The 23729-nt window shown below is 43.7% G+C and overlaps 1 protein-coding gene across 1 annotated transcript in view; it reads right to left on the bottom strand.

Moving 5' to 3' along the window:
* Positions 1–23729, bottom strand: part of phf21b (PHD finger protein 21B) — a 222109-nt gene that overhangs the window by 130019 nt on the left and 68361 nt on the right. The window contains exon 4 of the mRNA XM_038781394.1: positions 9613–9870. Within this exon, the coding sequence (XP_038637322.1) occupies positions 9613–9870 (258 nt within the window). The remainder of the gene's footprint in view (positions 1–9612; positions 9871–23729) is intronic.

Raw genomic sequence — 23729 nt, 5'->3', positions numbered from 1 at the left:
TAAATTTTATCTGCACCATCTCTAAAACTCAAAATTGGCCACAATACCAGGTTGAACCAACTTCATAAATACCCACCATCTTTCTTTCTTTTGTACTCTATGCCTCCATGAATTTATAAATCTTAGGACTGTGCATGCTTTTTTAAAGACTTTCTCAACCCGTCCAGCCACCTTCAATGATTTGTGCACATGCACCCTTAGATGATTTGGTATCTACAACCCTTTCAGAATTGTGCACTTCAATTTATAGTCCTCCTCCTTTGATATAAAGATTAACGTCAGAATAAAAGACCTCAAAGTTTAGTATCAACTGACTAGCATTTTTAAAAATTTGATTGCTCAGCATGAGCATGCTGAATATTCCCAAAATCGGTGCAAGAGAAATTCATATGCATCTCCAGCTCCTATTTTTTTAATCATCAGCCGCTTGGTTAATAAGAATAATTGCTTAGTTACTTACTTTCAAAAAATAATCTGGATTGCAAATTTTCAAAATAAAAACACGGGTTGCAGCAAATGTGTGATACATGCTATCTCTGTACTTACATAGTCAAGACAATTTTAAATTTTAATACAAATTAATTTCTAAAAATAACATTACTGAGAATTGTTTTTTAAAAATCCATCACACTCACGGCACCAAATACCCGGGTAATTGTCCGTGTAGAGTTTGCACATTCTCGCTGTGGCTGCGTGGGTCTCACCCCCACAACACAAAAAGATGTGCAGGGAAGGTCAATTGGCCACGCTAAATTGCCCCTTAATTTGAAAAAAAGAATTGGGTACTCTAAATTTATGAATTAAATAAATAAATAAAAATTCATCAGTACACATTTCCAAAATTAACTTTCTGATAGAAGCATATGTGCATACATCTATACTTTTAATTTAAGTCACCGATATGATTGGAATGTCAACTGTAAATACATACCAATTTATATATTATAAATCTTACATATGTATGCACATCCAGTCAATTAACCATATTTCCTGATAAAAGCACAATTTTTCTTCATCATAACATTGAAACTGCCTAATCGAAACTTTTGAAGAACAACCTGTAAATAAACAGATGCACGGTTCCATTTGCTGTGAGATACAAGACAACCAGTTTTTCCTACTCCATCCGTTTGAATGGCATCTATAAATCAGTTTTAAATTCATTGACTTAAATTAGCTCTTGAATCCCGATGTGCCTTCCCCCATAATCCAAAGGTTGCTCTCCAACACGATCTATTCCCAACACGACAATCTGCCCTGCAACCCCCATCTGAATCTCCTGCCAGTTTTTTTTAACCACCCATTTTAAATTTAGCTTTTTAACCTTTTTTCGATTGTGGCCTTCACCTCCTCACCTTCAACCTGAGATTCCCCCATTGTTGTTGTTTTCTACCCTACTTTCTGCACTCTTGCTTATGCTGCTTTTTCTTCCCTGCAGCAGCTTTCCAGGTTCTCTTCATCATTTAAAGTTCTTTTTGCCCTCACATTCCTCTTTGCATTGCCATTATTGCTTCTTTTCAGTCCTTCCAGGAAACAGAGACATATACAAATAAACGAAATAGGTAATTTGGCTTCTCGAGCTTGATTCAATACTGGCTGATGTGTGTGAGTTTCACGTTCCCATCGATCCCCAATAACCTTTGGTTCCCTTGACTAATAAGAATCTACCTGCATTAAAAATATTCAATGACCCAACATCCTTTTTTAAAAATATATATTTTATTCAAAACGCAATCGATAACAGACACATACAGCAGCCTAACATAACACAATTCTTCTTCCCCACCAGCAACAAATAGATTATGCGCATCCCCAGAACATGGTCCGCAGGCCCCCTCCCATATCTATCCTCCACCTCCAGAAAAACACCACTCATACGGGTGAGTCATATGAGCGCTATGCACCACCTTAAACTGTATAAACAAAGGCGTTGGAGAACCTAGTTGCATTGTGTAACGGCAAGACTCTCTCCCTCAACATCAGCAAAACTAAGTAGCTGGTCATTGACTTCAAGGAAGCAAAGTATCATACACATCCCTGTCTCCGAGGTGGAGATGGTTGACAGTTTCAAATTCCTAGGTGTGCACATCACCAATAATCTGTCCTGGTCCACCCACGTCGACGCTATGACCAAAAAAGCATAACTGCATCTATACCTCCTCAGGAAATTAAAGAAATTCAGTATGTCAACATTGACACTTACCAAATTTTACAGATGTACCACAGAAAGTATCCTATCTGGCTGCATCACATGCAACTGCTTGGCGCAAGACCATAAGAAACGTAAAACCGCCTCCCATTGACTGTCTACACCTCCCGCTGCCTTGGGAAAGGGGCAGCATAATCAAAGATCCTTCCCAGTCGGATTATTCTCTCTTCCAGATACAAAAGTCTGAGAACACGCAATAACAGGTTCAAAAACAGCTTTTTCCCCGCTGTTACCAGACTCCGAAATGACCCTCTTATGGATTGAACTGATCTTGTCACACATCTTCTCTACTGAGTACTGCTACATTCAGTATGCTTCACCCCATATCTATGTCTATCTATTTACATGTGTATTTATGGTACAGAACATGGAACAGTATGGCACAGTTCAGGCCCTTCGGCCCACGATGTTGTGCCGACCATTTATTGTAATCTATGATCAACCTAACCTACATCCCTTCAATTGACTGCTGCCCATGTGGCTGTCCAAGAGTCGCTTAAATGTCCCTAATGACTCTGACTCCACCACCTCTGCTGGCAGTGCATTCTATGCACCCCTGCTGGCAGTGCATTCCACACACCCACCACTCTCTGTGCAAAGAATCTACCTCTGACATCTCCCCTATACCTTTCCTCAACCTTTCTTCATAAGACATGCCCTCCAGTCCAGGCAGCATCCTGGTAAATCTCCTCTGCACCCTCTCCAAACCATCTACATCCTTCCTATAATGAGGCAACCAGAACTGGACACAACATTCCAAGTGTGGTCTAACCAGGGTTTTATAAAGCTGTAACAAAACTTTGTAGCTCTTCAATTCAATCCCCCGTTAATGAAAGCCAACACACCACACGCCTCCTTAACAAGCCTATCAACCTGGGTTGCAACTTTGAGGGATCTATGTATGTGGACCCCAAGATCCCTCTGTTCCTCCATACTGCCAAGAGTCCTGCTTTTAACCCTGTATTCAGCATTAACATTCGCTTCCAAAATATATCACTGAACATTTATCTAGGTTGAACTCAATCTGCCAATTCTCAGCCCAGCTTTGCATCCTGTCAATGTCCTGTTGTAACTTGCAACAGCCCTCAACACTATCTACAACTCCACAACATTCGTGTCATCGGGAAACTTACTAACCCACCCTTCCACTTTCTCATCCAAGTCATTTATAAAATCCACAAAGAGCAGAGATCCCAGAACAGATTCCTGAGGGATACTACTGGTCACCGACCGCCAGGCAGAATACTTTCCATCCACTACCATTCACTGTCTTCTTTCAGCCAGCCAATTCTGTATCCAGACAGCCAAATTTCCCTGTATCCCATACCCCTAACTTTCTAAATTGAGCCTACCATGGGGAACCTTATTAAATGCCTTACTGAAGTCCATATACACCACATCCATGGCCACACCTCCATCAATGTGTCTCGTCACACCCTCTCAAAGAATTCTATGAGGCTTGTGAGGCATGACCTGCCCCTCACAAAGCCATGCTGACAACTCCCACTTGTCCAATGTTTTCTCATAAATGGAATGATCTGTTTGGACTGTAAGCAGAACAATACTTTTCAATGTACCTTGGTACACATGACAATAAATAAAATCATTATTTCACTCCGGGTCCCCCCCACCCAAGCTCAATCCCCAGTTCCTCCTCCCATTTTCACTTTATTCCCTCACTGGCGCCTCCATCTTCACCAACCACACGTACATATCGACAGTCGCTCCTCCCCCAGCTCATCCAGGGTCAACGACGTATAAACAGCGTTGGCTTTAGCAGCTGAGGGAACTATGCCAGCTCCTTCCGGGCAAAGCCCCACACCTGAAAATATCTAAATTCCCTTCCCTTGGCAATTTGAACTTCTCAAACAATTCCCCCAGACCCACAAACCTGCCCTCCACTAGAGGTCCCTAACCCACTCTATCCTTTCCCTGTACCAACTCCCTTACGTCGGATCCATCCCTCCTGGAATAAACCTGTGTTTCCACATATCGGGGCCAATGCCAACATGCGACCTATATTAAAGTACTGCCTCAACTGGTTCCAAATTCTGAGAGATGACACAGCAGACTGTAGTCTACCCTGAGAAAAAGGGAGCAGGGCCTCACCAAGGCCCTCAAACTTGTCCCCACACAAGGGGCCTAACTTCATTTGCACCCATCCTGACCCCCCACCACCATTTTGTCTTCTCCACATTTGCCACCCAATAATAATACAACAGGTTTGGGAGATGCAAATTCCTCCACCCGCCGCACACTCTGCAAAAAGGAGCTCCGAATCCTAGGAGTCTTGTCTGCCCAAACAAATTCCGAAATCAACTTATCCACTCTCCGGAAAACCGACTTAAGAAGGAATATGGGAAGGGACTGAAAAATAAACAAAAATCACAGCAACATATTTATTTTCACCGAATGTACCCTTCCCGCCAGAGACAGCGGCAGGAAATCCCACCTCCTCAAATCCCCTTTGACCCCCTCTACCAGACTGGCCAGGTTCCATTCATGCATTGTGACCCAGTCATGGGCCACCTGGATACCCAGATACCGTAACCGTGTCCTGGCCACCCTGAATGGCTGGGCTCCTAATCTGCATTCAATGGAAATACCTCACTTTTTGCCATGTTCAGCTTGTACACATAAAATGCACCAAATTTCCCCAGCAGGTTCATTATCTTCCCCATACACCCCAGCAGGTTTGAAACGTATAACAAATCATCCACATATAAAGAATCCATATGCTCCCTACCTACCCTCACCATGCCTTTCCACTCCCACACTCGCCAAGGGATCAATGGCCAACATGAACCACAATGGAGACAGTGGGCATCCTGTCTCGTTCCCCTATATAACCTAAAATATCCCTAATTTGCCAGGTTCATCCTCACACTCACTATGTCAATCCATACGACAATCGCACCCATGAAACAAATTTCGGTCCAAACCTCTTCAGTGCCTCCAACAGGTACCGCCCTTCCACCCGGTCAAAGGTCTTCGCTGCATCCATTGAGTAGCATAGTGGTTAGCACTGTTCCTTCATAGTGCCAGGGTCCCAGGTTCGATTCCCAGCTTGGGTCACTGTCTGTGCAGTGTTTGCACATTCTCTTTGTGTCTGCGTGGGTTTCCTCCGGGTGCTCCAGTTTCCTCCCACAAGTTCCAAAAGACATGCTGTCAGGTAATTTGGACATTGTGAAATCTCCCTCTGTGCACCCGAACAGGCGCCGGAATGTGGCGACGAGGGACTTTTCACAATAACTTCATTGCAGTGTTAATATAAGCCTACTTGTGACAATAATAAATATTATTATAATTATGATAAGCACCTTGCGACACCAGGCACTTCTCCACCCAATCCAAAGTCCTGTGAAGAGGGGCTACTACTCTCTCAATAGCACTGGACCAGTCTCCCTGCATCTCCTTTCACTGTTGAGTCGCTCCACAGCTGTGTGGCAGACGATGACAACCCTTCTCCCTCTGCCATTTTTCCACTAATGTTGCCCGCTTTCTTAACAATCCTGGTGCTGACTGTATTCCCTAGGATTTCTTTCTACTGCTCCTGGAATCAGCCTAGTCTGTTCATTGCCTTTTGTTTATGCAATCATCCTTTCTTTTCCATTGCTAATTCACTGCCCTACTCTATTCTCTCGCATTGCCCTTGGTAGAGTCATCATCTATCGGTCTTGACTTCTTCCCATTGCACCTGCCTGCATCATATTCACCTGTTAACTTCCTGCAGCTCAGGTTGCTCCATAATCTTCACTGCTTTTTTTTTTTGTTTGGCTTGGAAACTGTAAGCTTTTTCCAAAATAATGGTTTTGGTGAGCTATATTTATATTTGAATAGTGGTTATGACCACGAGAGTTCCTTTCTTTCTTGCTCTTAAGAATTGAATAGCAAAATAATCACTACATGCCTGAGAATTTCTTTTGTTAAATTTACAATCAGCCAGATCAGCTGCAGCCACCATACCATGGCTAAAGCTCTGTCCATACTAATTTTAAGAGGGTCTTGAAGACTGCTTTAATGTCCAATCTCTGCAGCAATTCCCAAACACAGCCAGCTAATAAGATTCTTGGCACACACTTGACAAAATAGCACATTTTCATAGCAAGCAGCTTCCATTTCTTAACCAGATCTACAACTACTCCTTGATAAAAGAGGTGCAATTCTTCCAGGAATCTACGCATTAAAATAATAATTGCATTTACACAGTCTCATTCACAATTGCAGGATTACAAAGCACTTTACAACCAATGAAGTTATTTTTTTTGAAGTATGGTCAATCTTGGAAAAGTGGTATCCAACTGCAGACAACAAGGTCTGCCCAACAACAATGTTGTAATGATCACAATCAACTTACAATATTAGTTGAGAGAGAAATATTGGCAGGATCACATAATCAGGCGGCCATTCAGCCCATTGAGTCTGCACCGAACCTCCGAAAGAGCACTCTACCTAGGTCCACTCCTCCATCCAGTCCTATCCCTGTAACCACACATAATCTGAAAACCCTAGGACAGTAAGGGGAAATTTAGCAGGGCCAATCCACATAACGTGCACATTTTTGGACTGTGGGAGAAAACTGGAGCACTCGGGAGGAAACACAGACACAGGTAGAGCATGCAAACTACACACAAACCCGGGCAACTGGTGCTGTGAGGCAGCAATGCTAACCAATGTGCCACCCATGAGTACATATATGACCAAGTTGGGTTCGCATGCAACTTTTGAGGTAATGCAGCCGTTAGAGGGCGAGTCCTTCTCCCCCCTTCAAAGTAGTGCCATGGGATTACTTATTTCCCCTTAGGGGAACACAGTTTAAATTTTCATCTGAAAGACAGCACTTCTGACAAAGAGCACTGCTTCAGTCCTGCACTACGAGTTTCAGCCCAGATTACATGCCCATGTCAAGACTCCAAAATTTATACTTTTCTTTCAAATAATGGATCCTTAGGTAATTTTGAGGCAGCAAACCTTTTATAATTGGCATTAATTTAAAATGCATAAATACAACTTTGGAAATATAGGAAAATACATTTTTTTTAAAACACGTACATTCATTTTTGAGATTATGGGTATTGCTGGCAAGGCTGGCAGGTTTTAATTCTCTCTAATGCTTTCAAAAAGATAATGCTAGATTGCCTTTTGAAGCACTTTATTCAATGTGGTGAAACCCCACGCCTAAAATGCTGTCCAAGTAGGAAGTTTCAGGATCTTGATCCAGTGATAGGGAGGGAACAGGCGTATGACCAAGTTGGGGTGGCATGCAACTTTTGAGGTAATGCACCCGAGGTCTTTGTCCTTCAAAGTTTTAGAGATCAGAAGTTTGGGAAGAACTGCCGAGGAAGCCATGGGGGGTTTTCTGCATTGCGTCCTTTAGGTAGCCCACACACAGCCACAGCAGATAAGTGGCGAGACATGTTTACGTTAATGATGGGGAGGTGGGTGTCCGGGGAAATCAAATTAACTGTTCTGTCTTTGATGTTGAACTTCTCAAGGGCTTTTTCTCATCCAGAAAGTGGAGAGTATTCCATCATTTCCCACCTCATGTCTTTCAGGTTGTGGAGAAAAGATGAGTCAGTCACTCATTGATCTGCTTTAGTAGTTACAACATTTATGTGGTTAGTCTATTGACTTTCTGGTCCATGGTAATCTCTGGATTAGGGAAACACGGTAGCATTAGTGGTTAGCACTATGGCTTCACAGCGCCAGGGTCCCAGGTTCGATTCCCGGTTTGGGTCACTTGGCTGTGCGGAGTCTGCTTGTTCTCCCCGTGTCTGGGTGAGTTTCCTCCGGGTGCTCCGGTTACCTCCCACAAGTCCTGAAAGACGTGCTTATATGGTGAATTGGACATTCTGAATTCTCCCTCTGTGTAACCTAACAGGCGCGGAATGTGGGGACTTGGGGCTTTTCACAGTAACTTTATTGTAGTGTTAATGTAAGCCTACTTGCGACAATAAAGATTATTAAATTAAATTAAATTAAATTAAATTAAAATAAATTGATGGTGCAAAATTCAGAGCTAGAAATACAATTTAATATCAAGGTCGATGGTTAGGCTCCCTCTCCTTCTCGATGGTCTTTGTCTGGATTTATGTAGCACAAATGTTACTTGTCACTTATCTACCAAGCTTGAATTTGTCCATGTGTGGTGGAAGGTGGATTATTTCAATGCATGGGGAACTGCAAATGGAGCAAGCAGAAACTTGTGTAATCATCAGCCAATAGCCACACAACTGAACTTATGATGGAGCAAAGTTGTTAATGAAGCACTGAAGGCTGATGGGCTGAGAATGCAGATCTAAAGAATTCCTGCATTGATGATCAAATTCAGCCCATGTTCATGTTTAGACCAATGTTGTAATGAGTTCTGGATTCAAATAATCCAGTTGGAATCTAAAATGAGCAACAGATAAGCAAGTTACTAAAGAGAAATTTCTGCTGTTGATGACGTCTTTCAGCACTTCACCGATGTGCGAGGAGGGAGAAGTTGACTATATTTGATTTGTCCTAATTTCTATGGACAGGGTTTATTTGGACAATCTTTTACCTTGTTACAGATGCCAGTATTACAGCTGTACTGAACAGCTTTGATTTTCATGTCCAGCAATCCTCTTTCCCTATGCTTGGGAATTCAATCCCTTTTTCTTCAGTAAAGTAACCAAAGATATCTTCCTGTATGCGATATAAACGATTGCTGGACCATTTATTGGATACTATTGTGATACTTCAAATGCAAAATTTATATTAAAAAAACAAACACTGGGCTTTTCCCCCTGACTCGTTTCTTTATACCATCATATTCGCAGCTTGCCATGCCTTTGGAATGATGTAAATATATGTTAAAACTAATTAGCTTTGCTACCAATTTCTTGCTGTAATTGAAAAGTGCGTTTTTACAACCTCACTTGTGTTTATTTCTTTTGTTTTCGATAAAAGTCCAATAAAATATATTTTACAGATGCAATTTCCTAAAGGCTAATACAGAAAGAACAGAACTTCTTTCATGCTTCAAGACCATTATTACATCATCAGGACAAAATGAATTGGAATGCAAAATCATGCATGACCACTTCCATTTTTGATCGTCATCACTTGGCTGTCACTTAAGTGAGAAAATAATTTAATAAAAAATGCATTTTTAAATATTTTTGAAATAATATGGAATTATTCAATTATCCATTAAGTTGAAACTGGATTGAAAGCAACTTACTTGTCAATAAATAATTAATAAAGACTTAACATAGTATCTACATATCCTGCACCACGAAGGACAGTTTTAAAAATTATACCCTCTTAATGAACAACGTCATTTTCTTTACGTCAGTACTGCACAGCACGACTCAAGAACACATTCCTTGTTTTGCAGCATGCTTAACTCCTGTTTGTTCCCTGTTAGGATCTACCTGTGAGTTTGATGTCTCTGGTACTCTCCTTCCAGTGGAGTTCAAATTGCTCCCTGCCAGTTTGTTTGTTGTTTGGAGGTTGATTGGGGCCATCTGTGGAGGATCTGTACTTGCTGTCTTCTGTCCATTAATGTGTGCAGTTACCATAGTGATTGGATTCTTAGATGGCACCACTGAAATTGCTATGCTCTGGTTGGGTGCCTTGATGAGTGGAATTGGTTTTGTACTCCCAACAGGACAACTTCTTACTGCAAGCTTCTGAAAGAGAAAAGGACAAGAAAATTTCAAGTACAAACAATGCATGTTTAGTCAAAGAAAATTTAGGGAAATAAAGTTAATTAATATAAAGTGAGTAGATCGACTTAAAACATATACACACTGATTTTGCAATGAAAGTCTGTAAAATAGCAACACTGAGCAAAATTGATAAGACCTCATTGCACGAGTTTGGCATGAAATAAATTAAATTAAGAGAACCTCACAAATGCAATTTATTTCTTGGCATCCGTATGTCTCACGAGACAATGGACTGCACCCAGGGTGTATGTCACTTCTGGATCGAACATAGTCTGTTGTGGCGATAGAGGATAATTTGTAAATGGCAGCCCCTTTCGTAGCCAGCACAGATGAGCAGCATTGGCCTGAGGTGAACTGGTATTTTTTTTCTTCCGGCAGGTTCTCTTTTCCAGCATCTGGTTATTGCTATTGTCCTTTGATTTTTTTTCATGTCCTTCCTGACTTCTGGTCTCCAGGAACTCTGCTCAGCAGCGAGAACTTCCCTTGAATTGACTCTAATCCTGGTCAATTTGCAGACATCCTTGTAGTACAGACAAAAGCATCCTGTTGGTCTCACGCCGAAAGCAAGCTTTCCATAGAGTATGTCTTTGGGACTGCGCCAGTCATCCATTTTGCTCAGTTGACCCAGTTAATGCTGAATCAAGACAAAAATGTTGGGGGATCCTTGCACACTGGTGTACTTCCATACTCGACATTCTGCCCTGGCAGGAGATGCCCAATATTAATCTGAGGCAGTGAAGTGGAAACTACCCTGCTGCTTTTCTTGTTTGTACAAGTTGTCCATGCTTTTCTACTGTATAGGATAATGCGGAGAGCACAAACATGCAACTCTGTGTTTTCTGTTTGTTTGCTGTTGGCCCACATTCTACTTTGACATGAAAGTTGCCTTGGTAATCCTGGGGCTAAATTTGTCTTTAAGGGGCAGGTTGCTGGTAAATGTTGGGACTTTTCACAGTAGCTTCACTGAAGCCTATTTGTGACAATACGCGATTATTGTTATTATTATTATATCTGTTGACGACCTCCAGAGTGAGCTTGTCAATGTTAGCCTCTGGCTGCTGTTGAGTAAAGAGTTAAGAGTTCTGCTCCTCTTTCCAAACACCTTTATTTTTCTTTGAACATACTCAGCACCAAACTCTATCACCACATCACATGCCTCAAAGGCCACCTGTAGCCTCTTTAGATATCAGTGTCAATTATTGGATCAATGAGACAACTAACTGGTAAGTTTCTTAACCCATTCCTTAACAGTCAATGTTTATGGAAGGTGGAATCTCTATGCCCTGGCCCATAACTTTGGTCTTTTGGATGCTGATTGTTGTCCAAACACCTTACAGGCCTGGGAGAACAGATCTACAGGCTGTTGCAAATGAACGTCAGTATGCGATGCTAACAGGGTATCATCTGCAAAAGTTAACTCACAAACGAGGACATTATACACTTTGGTCTTGGTGTGCAAGCTTGCCAAGTTAAACTTGGCAATACTACAAAAATAAATGATATTCCTTTCAAAAAGATATTGCTGGAGCCCCAGCCTTTCTTCCCATACTTATTTGGGATGGGAGACAAAAGTAGTATTACAATAGAGATCCAAACAGATCTTAGGGTTTGTGCACACAAAATCACTAAAATGTAGTAATGCAGTACAAAAAAAAAGCAATGGCTCATGGAACATTAATTAGCCTTTGCAATTAAATGGTTAGAATATAAAGGGGAGTAACTTTTTGCTACAGCTAAATAAATCCTAGCTTAGAATACATCCAGAGTACTCTGTACAGTTCTGGGTATCGTACCTTCAAAAGAATATGCTTTGCCTTGGAATTGGTGCAGTGCAGATTCACCAGAATATTATTTGGGCTCCAAGGGTTAGATTATAAGGAGAGGTTACATCAACTAGGTTTGAACTCTCTGAAGTATAGAAGTTTAAGGGAAATTAGGAAAACTTGTTCACACAAAGGGTGGTTATAAGTGAAATGTCTTCCATGAAAATACAGATACTAATTCAATTCATGATTTTAAATGTGAGACTGGCAGATTCGCGAGACAAGGGTATAAAAGGATATGAAACCAAGGCAAATGGATGGAGTTAAGCCCTTGTCTCAATGAATGAAAGAACAAGCTTATGGAGCTGAATGGCTTACTGCTGTTCCCATGAGAAAAAATTCATAAAATTATCAAGTGGTCCTCCAGCCAGCAGAAATAATTAGTAAGGAATAGAAGTGGGATATCATAACAGGTAAAATGGAAGCGGTGCAGGGATCTTCTAAGCAAATTCAACCAATATAGCACAATATCTGAGACAATGACAACAACTTAGAGATGACCATCACGAGCAAAACCACAGCATCATTGAGCTAGTGGTTAAACGCTTCTGAGGTCACAACTGGAAGCAACAGTCAAAAATAATAGTTTGCACTGTAACTAATAACATGGAAAGCAATATTTTTGGAGTCACGCCAAAGGAGGTTTGAACTATATTATTTCCAAAATATATGCAAGTCCCACAGAAATATTAAGATCAGAGAATTAACTGCTTAGTTGAGGGATGGGAGGGTTGAATGCTAGAACTTTAGAACCAATCTCAGACAAGAGTGACAAGCATCGTCAGGTTTCGTCTGAACCCTGCTAGGACAACAGAGGAGAAAGGAGAGCGAAAAGGAGAAGGACTATTTTTTTTTAATTAGCAGGAAGACAAGTGTAAAATGAACAACATAGCACTCAGGTGGAGGTTGGCTTCAGTTGAATATGTAAAGACACAAAATATGATGAATAAAATTGGTGCACTGGGGTCACAAAGCACATAAGAGCATTAATAAAAGTGCAACATTGTTTTGGACAAGACTGGTATTCATCAATGAATTTTCTTGTAAGAGTAGACAAATTAAAAAGACTAAAAATAGATTTAAAATCTAAGGTTAATAATGTAAAAGAAAATCAACAGAAAATAGAGGGTGTGGGAAAAGATTAGAAATGTGAAAAAGAGGTGTGAATATTGGCAAGCTATTTAAAGGGAAATTGCATAGTTTTTTTTATTACACAAAATGCAAATGCATAGTTAAAGAAAGGATAGGTTAATTACAAATTTTAGAGGTTGAAGGAATGGTAGAAATAATAAATTAGTATTTTTCATCATTTTTTACAGAAGAATGTGACACTGGGAGTAAGAGGATATGGAGCAATTATTTAAAATAACTACACAAGAAAAAACTACTGAAAGAATCTGGTGGAATCCTTAGTGGAAAAGGTCACAGGTCTTTGCATCCTACATTATTTCAGTAAATCAGTGAGGAAATAGCAGATGCTTTAACCATAATCTTTCTAAGATCTTTATAATAATAATATTTATTTTAGGCACAAGTAGGCTTACATTAACACTGAAATGAAATTACGGTGAAAATCCCCTCGTCACTACATTCCAGCTCCTGTTTATGGAGGTACATGGAGGGAGAATTCAGAATGTCCAATTCACGTAACAAGCACGTCTTTTTGGACTTGTGGGAGGAAGCTGGAGCACCCGGAGGGAACGCACGCAGACACGGGGACAACTTAATTGTACCAGAGGACTGCAGGGATACTCATATCTCTTCAAGAACTGAGAAAGAGATAAGCAAGTGTTGGAAGCATAATCTAGTACACACCCACAAAGTGGTAGGGAAATGCCTCCCTGCAAAAGCAGGACTGAAGCCAACTGATTGTGACAACTTGCAGAACAGTCCCAAAATTGTAATAGTGGCAATACATAAAAAGGAATTTATTGGTTGTTAAGTACTTTGGAACATCCTGAGGTCATGAATGGGGCTACATAAATACAAGCCTTTTTTTTCTCCCTACAAAAAAATACATAGGGCCCCAATTGGACTGTTGTGTCCAATTCAAAGCACCAAACTGTAGGAAGGACTTGAAAGTTCTGGAGCGTGTAGAGAGGTGATTTCCTGCAGAGTTCCAGAGATTAGGGATTACAGTGACATGGATGACTTGGAAAAACTGAGATTATTCTCCAAGACTATGGGGAGATTTGATAAGAGTGTTTAAATTCAGGAAGGATTTATATATACTAGGTAAAGATAGGCTGTTTCCTTTGTTTGAAGGGTAATAACCAGGGGGAACATAGTTAAGGTGATTCACAAAAGAATCAAAGGTGAAACAAAGACAAACTTCATTACACAACGAGTGAGAAGGAGGTAGACTGCACTCCCAGACAGGGTGCTGGAAACAGATTCAAATGGATTCCGTCAAAAGAAAACTGGATAAATACTGGAGTAAAAAATGCAGGAAACATGGGAAAGGACTCTTCAAAAGAACCAATACAAACCCAATTGGCCAAATAGTCTCCGTTTGCACTGTTCCAAGATTCTACTCGACAACAGGTAAATTTTGAAGGTCCCACCTCCTGCCCACCAGATTTAATTGCAGAAAGGAGCTCGACTATAACAGACTTGAACGCGATTAAGCCCAAAATGCTTGGCAGCTTGGATCTTGTACGTCTCTCTTGTGGAGACCATGAATTGGCTTTGTTTTGAATTGGATTTTGGTACAATCAATGAGATGGATTAAGAGTTGGCCCTGTCCACTCTATGCTTTGGCTTTGTAACTTTAAGGATGGGATAAAATTTGACGTGTCAAGAGAAATCCAGAATAGTGGTGAAAGATGATTGGCATGGCCAGTGAAACCAGTGGGCCCCAAGAAACCTTCCAATTTTAAATGGCATTACATCTGTTTTGCCAGTGTCAGCAGAAAACAGTGGAATCTGTCACAATGGAAAATGTAGGCCCTTACCATTAGTGAACAGTCTGATTTCTAAACTACAGCACAGCCCAACCTGCCTCACATCAAACCACGTATCATCAAACAGAAACTCCAGTTTCAATTGCATGCCATAATGCCACAGGCAGAGTGCAATGTAGAAATGAGAGTCACACATCTCTCCCAAAGGAGAAAATTGCTGAAAGCTATTGGTAAGAATATTTTTCTTAATCAACAGTTCAAAAGTTTGTTCTTCAATTGCAATAAAAAAACATTTTCATTGAATTTCGATTTGCAGACGTCTATATAACTTAAGCACGAGGAATTTATGGTGTGGTTTTATTCAAAAACAAATCAATTAAGGTTAGTTTTTATATTCAGCTTTTAAACATTAACAAAAGGTCCATTTTAAATTTGATCCAGCCGAGGGCAGCAGAACGGAGCCACTGATTGGCTATTGCGGGGAAAATTTACACCAGTGCATTGCGGTCACTGTATCCAGAAGGTTGTTTGGGATAAGCTGTTGTCAAGTGACAGTTAAACCTCCTCTGCCGAAAAGGTCGTGGAATAGCACGTTTAGCGAATTGGTCACACCGCAGATTAGGATTGCTGAGGGAGAAACGGAATGGGTGACCAAAAGGCAGAGAAAAAGCAGGAAGGCAGTGCAGGTGTCCCCTGCGGGCATCTCGTTTTGGATACTGTTGGGGGAGGTGGCTCACCAGGGGAAGCCAGCAGTAGTCAGGTTAATGGCACCGTGGCTGGTTCTGCTGTACAGAAGGGAGGGAAAAAGAGTGGAAGGGCTATAGTCATAGGGGATTCAATTGTAAGGGGAGTAGATGGTGGTTCTGTGGTCGAAAATGAGACTCCTGAATGATATGTTGCCTCCCAGGTGCACGGGTCAGGGATGTCTCAGATCGGCTGCAGATCATTCTGAAGGGGGAGGGTGAACAGCCAGTTGTCGTGGTGCAAATAGGCACCAATGATATAGGTAAAAAACGGGATGAGGTCCTACAAGCAGAATTTAGGGAGTTAGGAGCCAAGTTTAAAAAGTCAGACCTCAGAGGTTGCAATCTCAGGATTTCTACTAGTGCACGTGGTAGTCAGAGTAGAAATGAAAGAATAGGCAGGATGAATGCGTGGCTTGAGAGATGGTGCAGGAGGTAGGGGTTCAGATTTTTGGGACATTGGGGAGGTGGGACTACTACAAATTGGATGGTCTACACCTGGGCTGGACTGGAACCAATGTCCTTGGGGGTGCTTTTGCTAACGCTGTCAAGGAGGGTTTAAACTAATGTGGCAGAAGGATGGGAACCAAATGAGGAGGTTAGTGGACAGTAAGGAGGTAGTAACTAAAGCCTGTAAGAAACTAGATCATGAAGTCAGCGTGACTAAGGGGAAGAGTAGGCAGGGAGCAAATGATGAACGCAAAGGGACTGGTGGTCTGAGGGGCATTTGTTTTAATGCAAGAAGTGTAGTAGTTAACGCAGATGAACTTAGGGCTTGGATTTGTACCTGGGAGTATGATCTTATTGCGATTACTGAGACTTGGCATGACTGGCAACTAAATATCCCAGGATATCGATGCTTCAGGCGGGATAGAGAGGGAGGTAAAAGGGGTGGAGGAGTTGCATTACTGGTCAGAGAGGATATCACGCCTGTGCTGAAGGAGGGCACCATGGAGGACTTGAGCAGTGAGGCGATATGGGCAGAGCTCAGAAATAGGAAGGGTGCGGTAACAATGCTGGGGCTGCACTACAGGCCTCCCAACAGCGAGCGTGAGGTAGAGGTACAAATATGTAAACAGATAATGGAAAGATGTAGGAGCAACTACAGGTGGTCATAGGAGATTTTAATTTTCCCAACATTGACTGGGATACACTTGGTGTCAGTGGTCTAGATGGAGCAGAATTTGTAAGGAGCATCCAGGAGGCTTTTCTAGAGCAACATGTAAATAGTCCAACTCGGGAAGGGGCCATACTGGACCTGGTGTTGGGGAATGACCCCGGCCAGGTGGTTGAAATATCAGTCGAGGATTACTTTGGGAATAGTGATCACAATTCCATAAGTTTTAGAATACTCATGGGCAAAGACGAGAGTGGTCCTAAAGGGAGAGTGCTAAATTGGGGGAAGGCCAACTATACCAAAATTCGGCAGCAACTGGGGCATGTGGATTGGGAGCAGCTGTTTGAAGGTAAATCCACATTTGATATGTGGGAGGCTTTTAAAGAGAGTGCAGGACAGACATGTCCCTGTGAAAATGAGGGATATAAATGGCAAGATTAGGGAACCATGGATAACAGGTGAAATTGAGAGACTAGCTAAGAGGAAAAAGGGAGCATACATAAGGTCTAGGCGACTGAAGACAGACGAAGCTTTGGAAGAATATCGGGAATGTAGGATCAATCTGAAACGAGGAATCAAGAGGGCTAAAAGGGGTCATGAAATCATTAGGGGCAGCACGGTGGCGCAGTGGGTTAGCTCTGTTGCCTCACAGCGCCAAGGTCCCAGGTTCAATCCCAGCTCTGAGTCGCTGTCCGTGTGGAGTTTGCACATTCTCCCCGTGTTTGCGTGGGTTTTGCCCCCACAATCCAAAAGATGTGCAGGCTAGGTGGATTGGCCATGCTAAATTGCCCCTTAATTTGGAAAAAATGAATTGGGTACTCCAAATTTTTTTTTTAAATGAAACATCTTTAGCAAACAGGGTTAAGGAAAATCCCAAAGCCTTTTATTCATATACAAGGAGCAAGAGGGTAACTAGATAAAGGGTTGGGCCACTCAAGGACAAAGGAGGAAAGTTATGCGTGGAGTCAGAGAAAATGGGTGAGATTCTTAAAGAGTACTTTGCATCGGTATTCACCGAGGAGAGGGACATGACGGATTTTGAGGTTAAGGATAGATGTTTGATTACTCTAGGTCAAGTCGGCATGAGGAGGGAGGATGTGTTGGGTATTCTAAAAGGCATTAAGGTGGACAAGTCCCCAGGTCCAGATGGGATCTATCCCAGGTTACTGAGGGAAGTGAGGGAGGAAATAGCTGGGGCCTTAACAGATATCTTTGCAGCATCCTTGAACATGGGTGAGGTACCGGAGGATTGAAGAATTGCTAATCTTGTGCCCTTGTTTAAGAAGGGTAGCAGGGATAATCCAGGGAATTATAGACCAGTGAGCCTGACGTCAGTGGTAGGGAAGCTGCTGGAGAAGATACTGAGGGATAGGATCTATTCCCATTTGGAAGAAAATGGGCTTATCAGTGATAGGCAACATGGTTTGTGCAGAGAAGGTCATGTTTTACTGATGAGGGAAGGGCTGTAGAGGTCATATACATGGACTTCATTTAGGCATTTGATAAGGTTTCCATGGTAGGCTGATGGAGAACATGAAGTCTCATGGGGTCTAGGGTGTACTAGCTAGATGGATAAAGAACTGGCTGGGCAACAGGAGACAGAGAGTAGTAGTCGAAGGGAGTTTCTCAAAATGGAGAACTGTGACCAGTGGTGTTCCACAGGGATCCGTGCAGGGACCACTGTTGTTTGTGATATACAGAAATAATCTGGAGGAAGGTATAGGTGGTCCGATTAGCAAGTTTGCAGATGACACTAAGATTGGTGGAGTAGTAGCAGATAGTGAAGGGGACTGTCAGAGAAAACAGCAGAATATAGATAGATTGGAGAGTTGGGTAGAGAAATGGCAGATGGAGTTCAATCCGGGCAAATGCGAGGTGATGCATTTTGGATGATCCAATTCAAGGGCGAACTATACGGTAAATGAAAAAGCCTTGGGGAAAATTGATGTACAGAGAGATTTGGGTGTTCAGGTCCATTGTGCCCTGAAGGTGGCAACGCAGGTCGATAGAGTGGTCAAGAAGGCATACAGCATGCTTTCCTTTATCGGAAGGGGTATTGACTACAAGAGTGGGCAGGTCATGTTACAGTTGTGTAAGACTTTGGTTCGGCCACATTTGGAATACTGCGTACAGCTTTGGTCGCCACAAGGATTACCAAAAGGATGTGGATGCTTTGGAGAAGATGCAGAGGAGGTTCACCAGGATGTTGCCTGGTATGGAGAGCGCTAGCTATGAAGAGAGGTTGAGTAGATTAGGATTATTTTCATTAGAAAGACAGAGGTTGAGGGGGGACCTCATTGAGGTCCACAAATCATGAGAGGTATAGACGGGGAGGATAGCAAGAAGCTTTTCCCCCCAGAGTGGGGACTCAATTACTAGGGGTCACGAGTTCACGGTGAGGGGGGAAAGGTTTAAGGGAAATATGCGTGGAAAGTTCTTTACGCAAAAGGTGGTGGGTGCCTGGAACGCATTGCCGGCGGAGGTGGTAGAGGCGGGCACGATAGTGTCATTTAAGATGTATCTAGACAGATACATGAATGGGCAGGGAGCAGAGGGATACAGATCCTTAGAAAATAGGCGACAGTTTTAGATAGAGGATCTGGATCGGCGCAGGCTTGGAGGTCCGAAGGGCCATTTCCTGTGCTGTAATCTTTCTTTATTCTTTGAATTATGTAACAACGTAATTTTTCCTTTTACTGTACAAACTCAATAGATAGCAACACCCACCCCGCCAAAGAAAACTATCATCCAGGCACAAACTAATCACTGAGGCAGAGAGATTAAAAGCAATCTCATTTTCTTTATTTGATTGATTGGAATATGTTGAGGTTGCCATTATAAATTTTGCTATGAGTTGCTCAAGGAGGAAATCTACTTTTAAGAATGCCAAGAATGTTAGGAAGTATGATTTCAATAGAAATCATTTATGTTCATGCTGAATTATGAAGTCATTACTTGCAGAAATACAATTTAAATGAATACACACACACACACACACACTTTATGTGCCACTTTGAACTTGGCGAATGTCCATAGGGGTCCCCATCTGCAACAATCACGGGGTTACACTAAAAAGGATAGACGCCACATTTGTCACGTGCATGGAGGACAGACAGACACTGACAGTAAAGGTCATGTACGTGGATGACAGATTGGTGATACTTGAGAACTCAGAGAGAGGCACAACTTCCGAAAAGGAACAAGCTTAGGTACCTGCAGTTGCGTAACCTTCCCCGCAAGGGGGCAAAAATGTTCCCCCAGAGACTCGGACACACGTTTCTGGACACAATGATAGGGCTTCACTGATTAGGAGATGACAATTGTGGCGATATCTACAGATGACTTATAGAAAAGGTCAGGACCCAACTGGAAATGAAATAGGCATGTAGATAGGGGGATCTGGATCAAGGAACTGCACAGAGTCAACTCCACCTCCTCTTGTGCCAGGCTAAGCCTGATGCAGCTCAAGGTAGAGCACAGAGCGCATCTTACCAAGACATGTATGAGCGGGCTCTTCCCAGAGGTAGAGGATAAGTGTCAGGGGGAGGCCACATGTTCTGGTCTTGCACCAGACCCGGAGTTCGAGATGGCCTTCTTCGAGGTAATGTCCAGGGTGGTGGGGATCGAGATGGAGCCATGGCCAACTGTGGCGGTCTTCAGGGCGTCAGGGCACCCAGGGCTCTGTAGGGAAGAGGGTGGATGCCCTCTTTTGCCTCACTGATTGCCAGGCGGAGACTTCTACTAGGTTGGAAGTTGGCAGAGCCACCCAGGGCCTTGGAATGGCTCTCAGATCTGGCCGAATTCCTTAGGGTGAAAGAAATAAAACTGGAGAATAGAGACGGGCTATGCCCAGTGCCCCACATGGAGGCTGGACATGGACCTCCGGGCCAAAAAGGCCTTCTGCCAGAAAACATCACAGGCCATAGGCGACTACGCAAGTAACAACCGGAATGGGACAGCATGGTGGTGCAGTGGTAGCATTGCTGACTCACGACGCCGAGGTCCCAGGTTCAATCCGGGCTCTGGGTCACTGTCTGTGTGGAGTTTGCACTTCCCCCCGTGTTTGCATGGGTTTTGCCCTTACAACCCAGCGATGTGCAGGGTAGGAGGATTGGCCACACTAAATTGCCCCTTAATTGGAAAAAATTAATTGGGTACTCTAAAAGTTATTTTTTTTTTAAGTAATACCCGGAAAGGGGAGGTCTCAACTACATAGGGGCTGGTTTAGCACACTGGGCTAAATCGCTGGCTTTTAAAGCAGACCAAGGCAGGCCAGCAGCACGGTTCAATTACCGTACCAGCCCCCCCGAACAGGTGCCGGAATGTGGCGACTAGGGGCTTTTCACAGTAACTTCATTTGAAGCCTACTTGTGATAATAAGCGATTTTCATTTTCATTTCATTTTCGTGTTCTGGGAGGCACTGAAGGCTGTGATTAGAGGGGAAATTATAGCCTGCAAGGCGCGTAGAAATAGGGAAATGAGAGCAACCAGGCAATAGCTGATCGACCCCATCTCGGAGGTCGACAGAAAGAGGCCCGACCTTTAGAGCTGCTGGCGGAGAGTAAAAAGCTACAAATGGACTTTAACCTGCAAAACTAGGTAAGCAGTGCACCAACACCGCCAGACACGGGGGACCTTCTATGAACACGAAGAAAAGGCTGGCCGCTTCTTGGCTCCCCAGCTGAGAAAACAGGCAGCCACGAGCAAAATAGCGCAGGTAAAAGACAGCAGAGGCAGACTGGTAGCGGAAGAAAAAGAGGTCAACCGACCATTCGAGACCTTCTACCGAGAGCTGAACACCTCCGAGACCCCCCGCCAACGGGGACGCGGGATGAAACAGTTCCTCGACGGACTGGAAATACCAGTTGTGGGGGAGGACAGATGGAGGGAGCTGGAAGCACCAATAGTTCTGGGAGAAACCATGGAGAACATCAGCTCCATGCAGGCGGGGAAGGCGCTGGGACCGGACGAGTTCCCGGTAGACTTCTATAAAAACATTTGCATCGGCCCTGGCCCCACATCTTAGGGACATGTTCGCAGACCCGCTAGCAAGAGGCACTTTGCCTCCTACACTAGCGCAGTTTCAATTTCACTGATACCCAAAAAAGACAAAGACCCAGCAGAATGTGGATCATGTAGGCCCATTTCGCTGCTAAATGTGGATGCGAAAATACTCGCAACGGTTCTGGCTAAAAGGCTGGAGAAATGTGTACAGGAGGTGGTCGCAAAGGACCAAACGGGCTTTGTCAAGAGTAGGTAACTCATTGCGAACATCAGGCGGCTGTTGAACGTTATGATGAGGGCCCCCCTCCGGGGGGAGAGAACATCAGAGGTGACTGTCTCCCTTGATGCAGAAAAGGCCTTCGACAGAGTCGAATCGAAGTACCTCCTCGAGGTGCTGGAATGGTTTGGGCTAAGAGGAGGATTCACCGCCTGTACAACACTTACAAGGCGAGAGTTCAAACCAACGCCACCAGCTCGGAATACTTCCAGCTACAAAGAGGCACAAGGCAGGAATGGCCACTGTCCCAGCTCCTGTTCGCACTAGCGATCAAGCCGCTGGCGATAGCCTTGCGGAACACGAAAAGCTAGAAGGGCATTCAAAGAGGAGTCAGAGAGCACGGAGTTCCACTCTATGCAGATGCCCTGCTCCTGTACGTCTCAAAGCCACAGGAAGGACTGAAAGCAATCATGCGGATCCTAAAAGAGTTTGGATACTTTTCGGGTTACAAATTTAACCTGGACTAAAGTGAGGCATTCCCAGTGAACCCAAATGCGAGAGGGGAAGAGCTGGAGGGACTCCCTTTTCAAATAGCCCAAAATAGATTCAGATACCTGGGGATCGAAATAGCCAGGGACTGGACACTGATCCACAAGTGGAACCTGACCAGCCTGGTGGAGGAAGTCAAAAAGGACCTAGAGGTGGGACACACTCCCACTCTCCCTGGCGGGGGGAAATGCAGATGATCAAGATGAACGTGCTGCCGAGGTTCCTCTTCCTGTTTAGATCCATACCATCTTCATCTTCCAAAACTTAGATAGCGTAATCATGGCGCACGGGGGTGTGTGTGTGTGTGTGTGTGTGTGTGTGTGTGTGTGTGTGTGTGTAGGGGGGGGGGGGGGGGAGGAGGGACGACCCTCGGGCCCTAGCCACGGCACCACTCCCAACCCCCTCGACGAAAGGTGGCAATGGCCACACTAAAAACGTGGGGTCACCTAAGACAGCACTTCAGGCTTACCAAGATATCCCCCTTGGCCCCCATCTGCGGTAACCACAGATTCCCTTCAGCCATGCCAGACGCAACCTTAAAAAAAATGGACGGCGGAACGCTGACAGAAAGGGAATTTTACATAGGGCACAGTCTAGCGACTCTGAACGAACTAACGGAACTTTGGGAGTTGCCGACAGGGCGGAAATGAGACAACTACAAATAAAACACTTCCACTGCAAAGAGACAGTCGGGTGCCCCTTGGCCTCAGAGACCACACTATTAGAGGACCTGATGAATACGGACAGTAAAGAAGAGGGCCTCTGTGGGAAAATATATAGACAGGTACTGGACAGAGTCCGAACACCACTGAACAAGACCAGACGGAAATGGGAGGACAAACTAGGGACAGAAGTGGGGTGGGCGCTCTGGAGCGAAGCACTGAGCAGGGCCAACTCCACCTCCTCCTGCACAAGTCTCAGCCTCATGCAGCTCAAAGTGGTGCACAGATCACACCTGACCAGAACCTAAATGAGCAGGTTCTTCCCGAAGGTGGAGGATAAATGTGAACAGTGCCAGAGGGGCCCGGCAACCACACCCACATGGTTTGGGCATGTCTCAAACTTGCTGGGTTCTGGAAAGCCTTCTCTGAGGCAATGTCCAAGGTTGTGGGGGTGAGGGTGAAGCCATAACCAAAAGTGGAATCTTCGGGGTATCAGAGCAGCCATAGCTATACATGGGGAACAGGGTATGTTTCCTTCGCTTCCCTAATTGCATGCCGGAGAATCCTGTTCGGTTGACGATCATCAGCAGCCCACAGCTGCAAACTGGCTAGCTGACCTTTTAGTATTTCTCCAGCTGGAGAAGATAAAATATGCCATCCGAGGGTCGAAGGAAGGCTTCCTTACTGCATGGGGGCAGTTTGTTGGTCTGTTCCAAAACCTGTTCGAGGCCAACAACAGCCAATAGAGGGGTAAACTGGAAGGAGTAGAAAGGTAAAAGAAAAGAAGACAAGGAGGAACAT

Source organism: Scyliorhinus canicula, chromosome 20, assembly GCF_902713615.1.
Source record: "Scyliorhinus canicula chromosome 20, sScyCan1.1, whole genome shotgun sequence".
Classification (NCBI taxonomy): Eukaryota; Metazoa; Chordata; class Chondrichthyes; order Carcharhiniformes; family Scyliorhinidae; genus Scyliorhinus; species Scyliorhinus canicula.
Note: the sequence above shows the minus strand (reverse complement) of the source record. Positions and strands in the feature narration are given on the sequence as shown.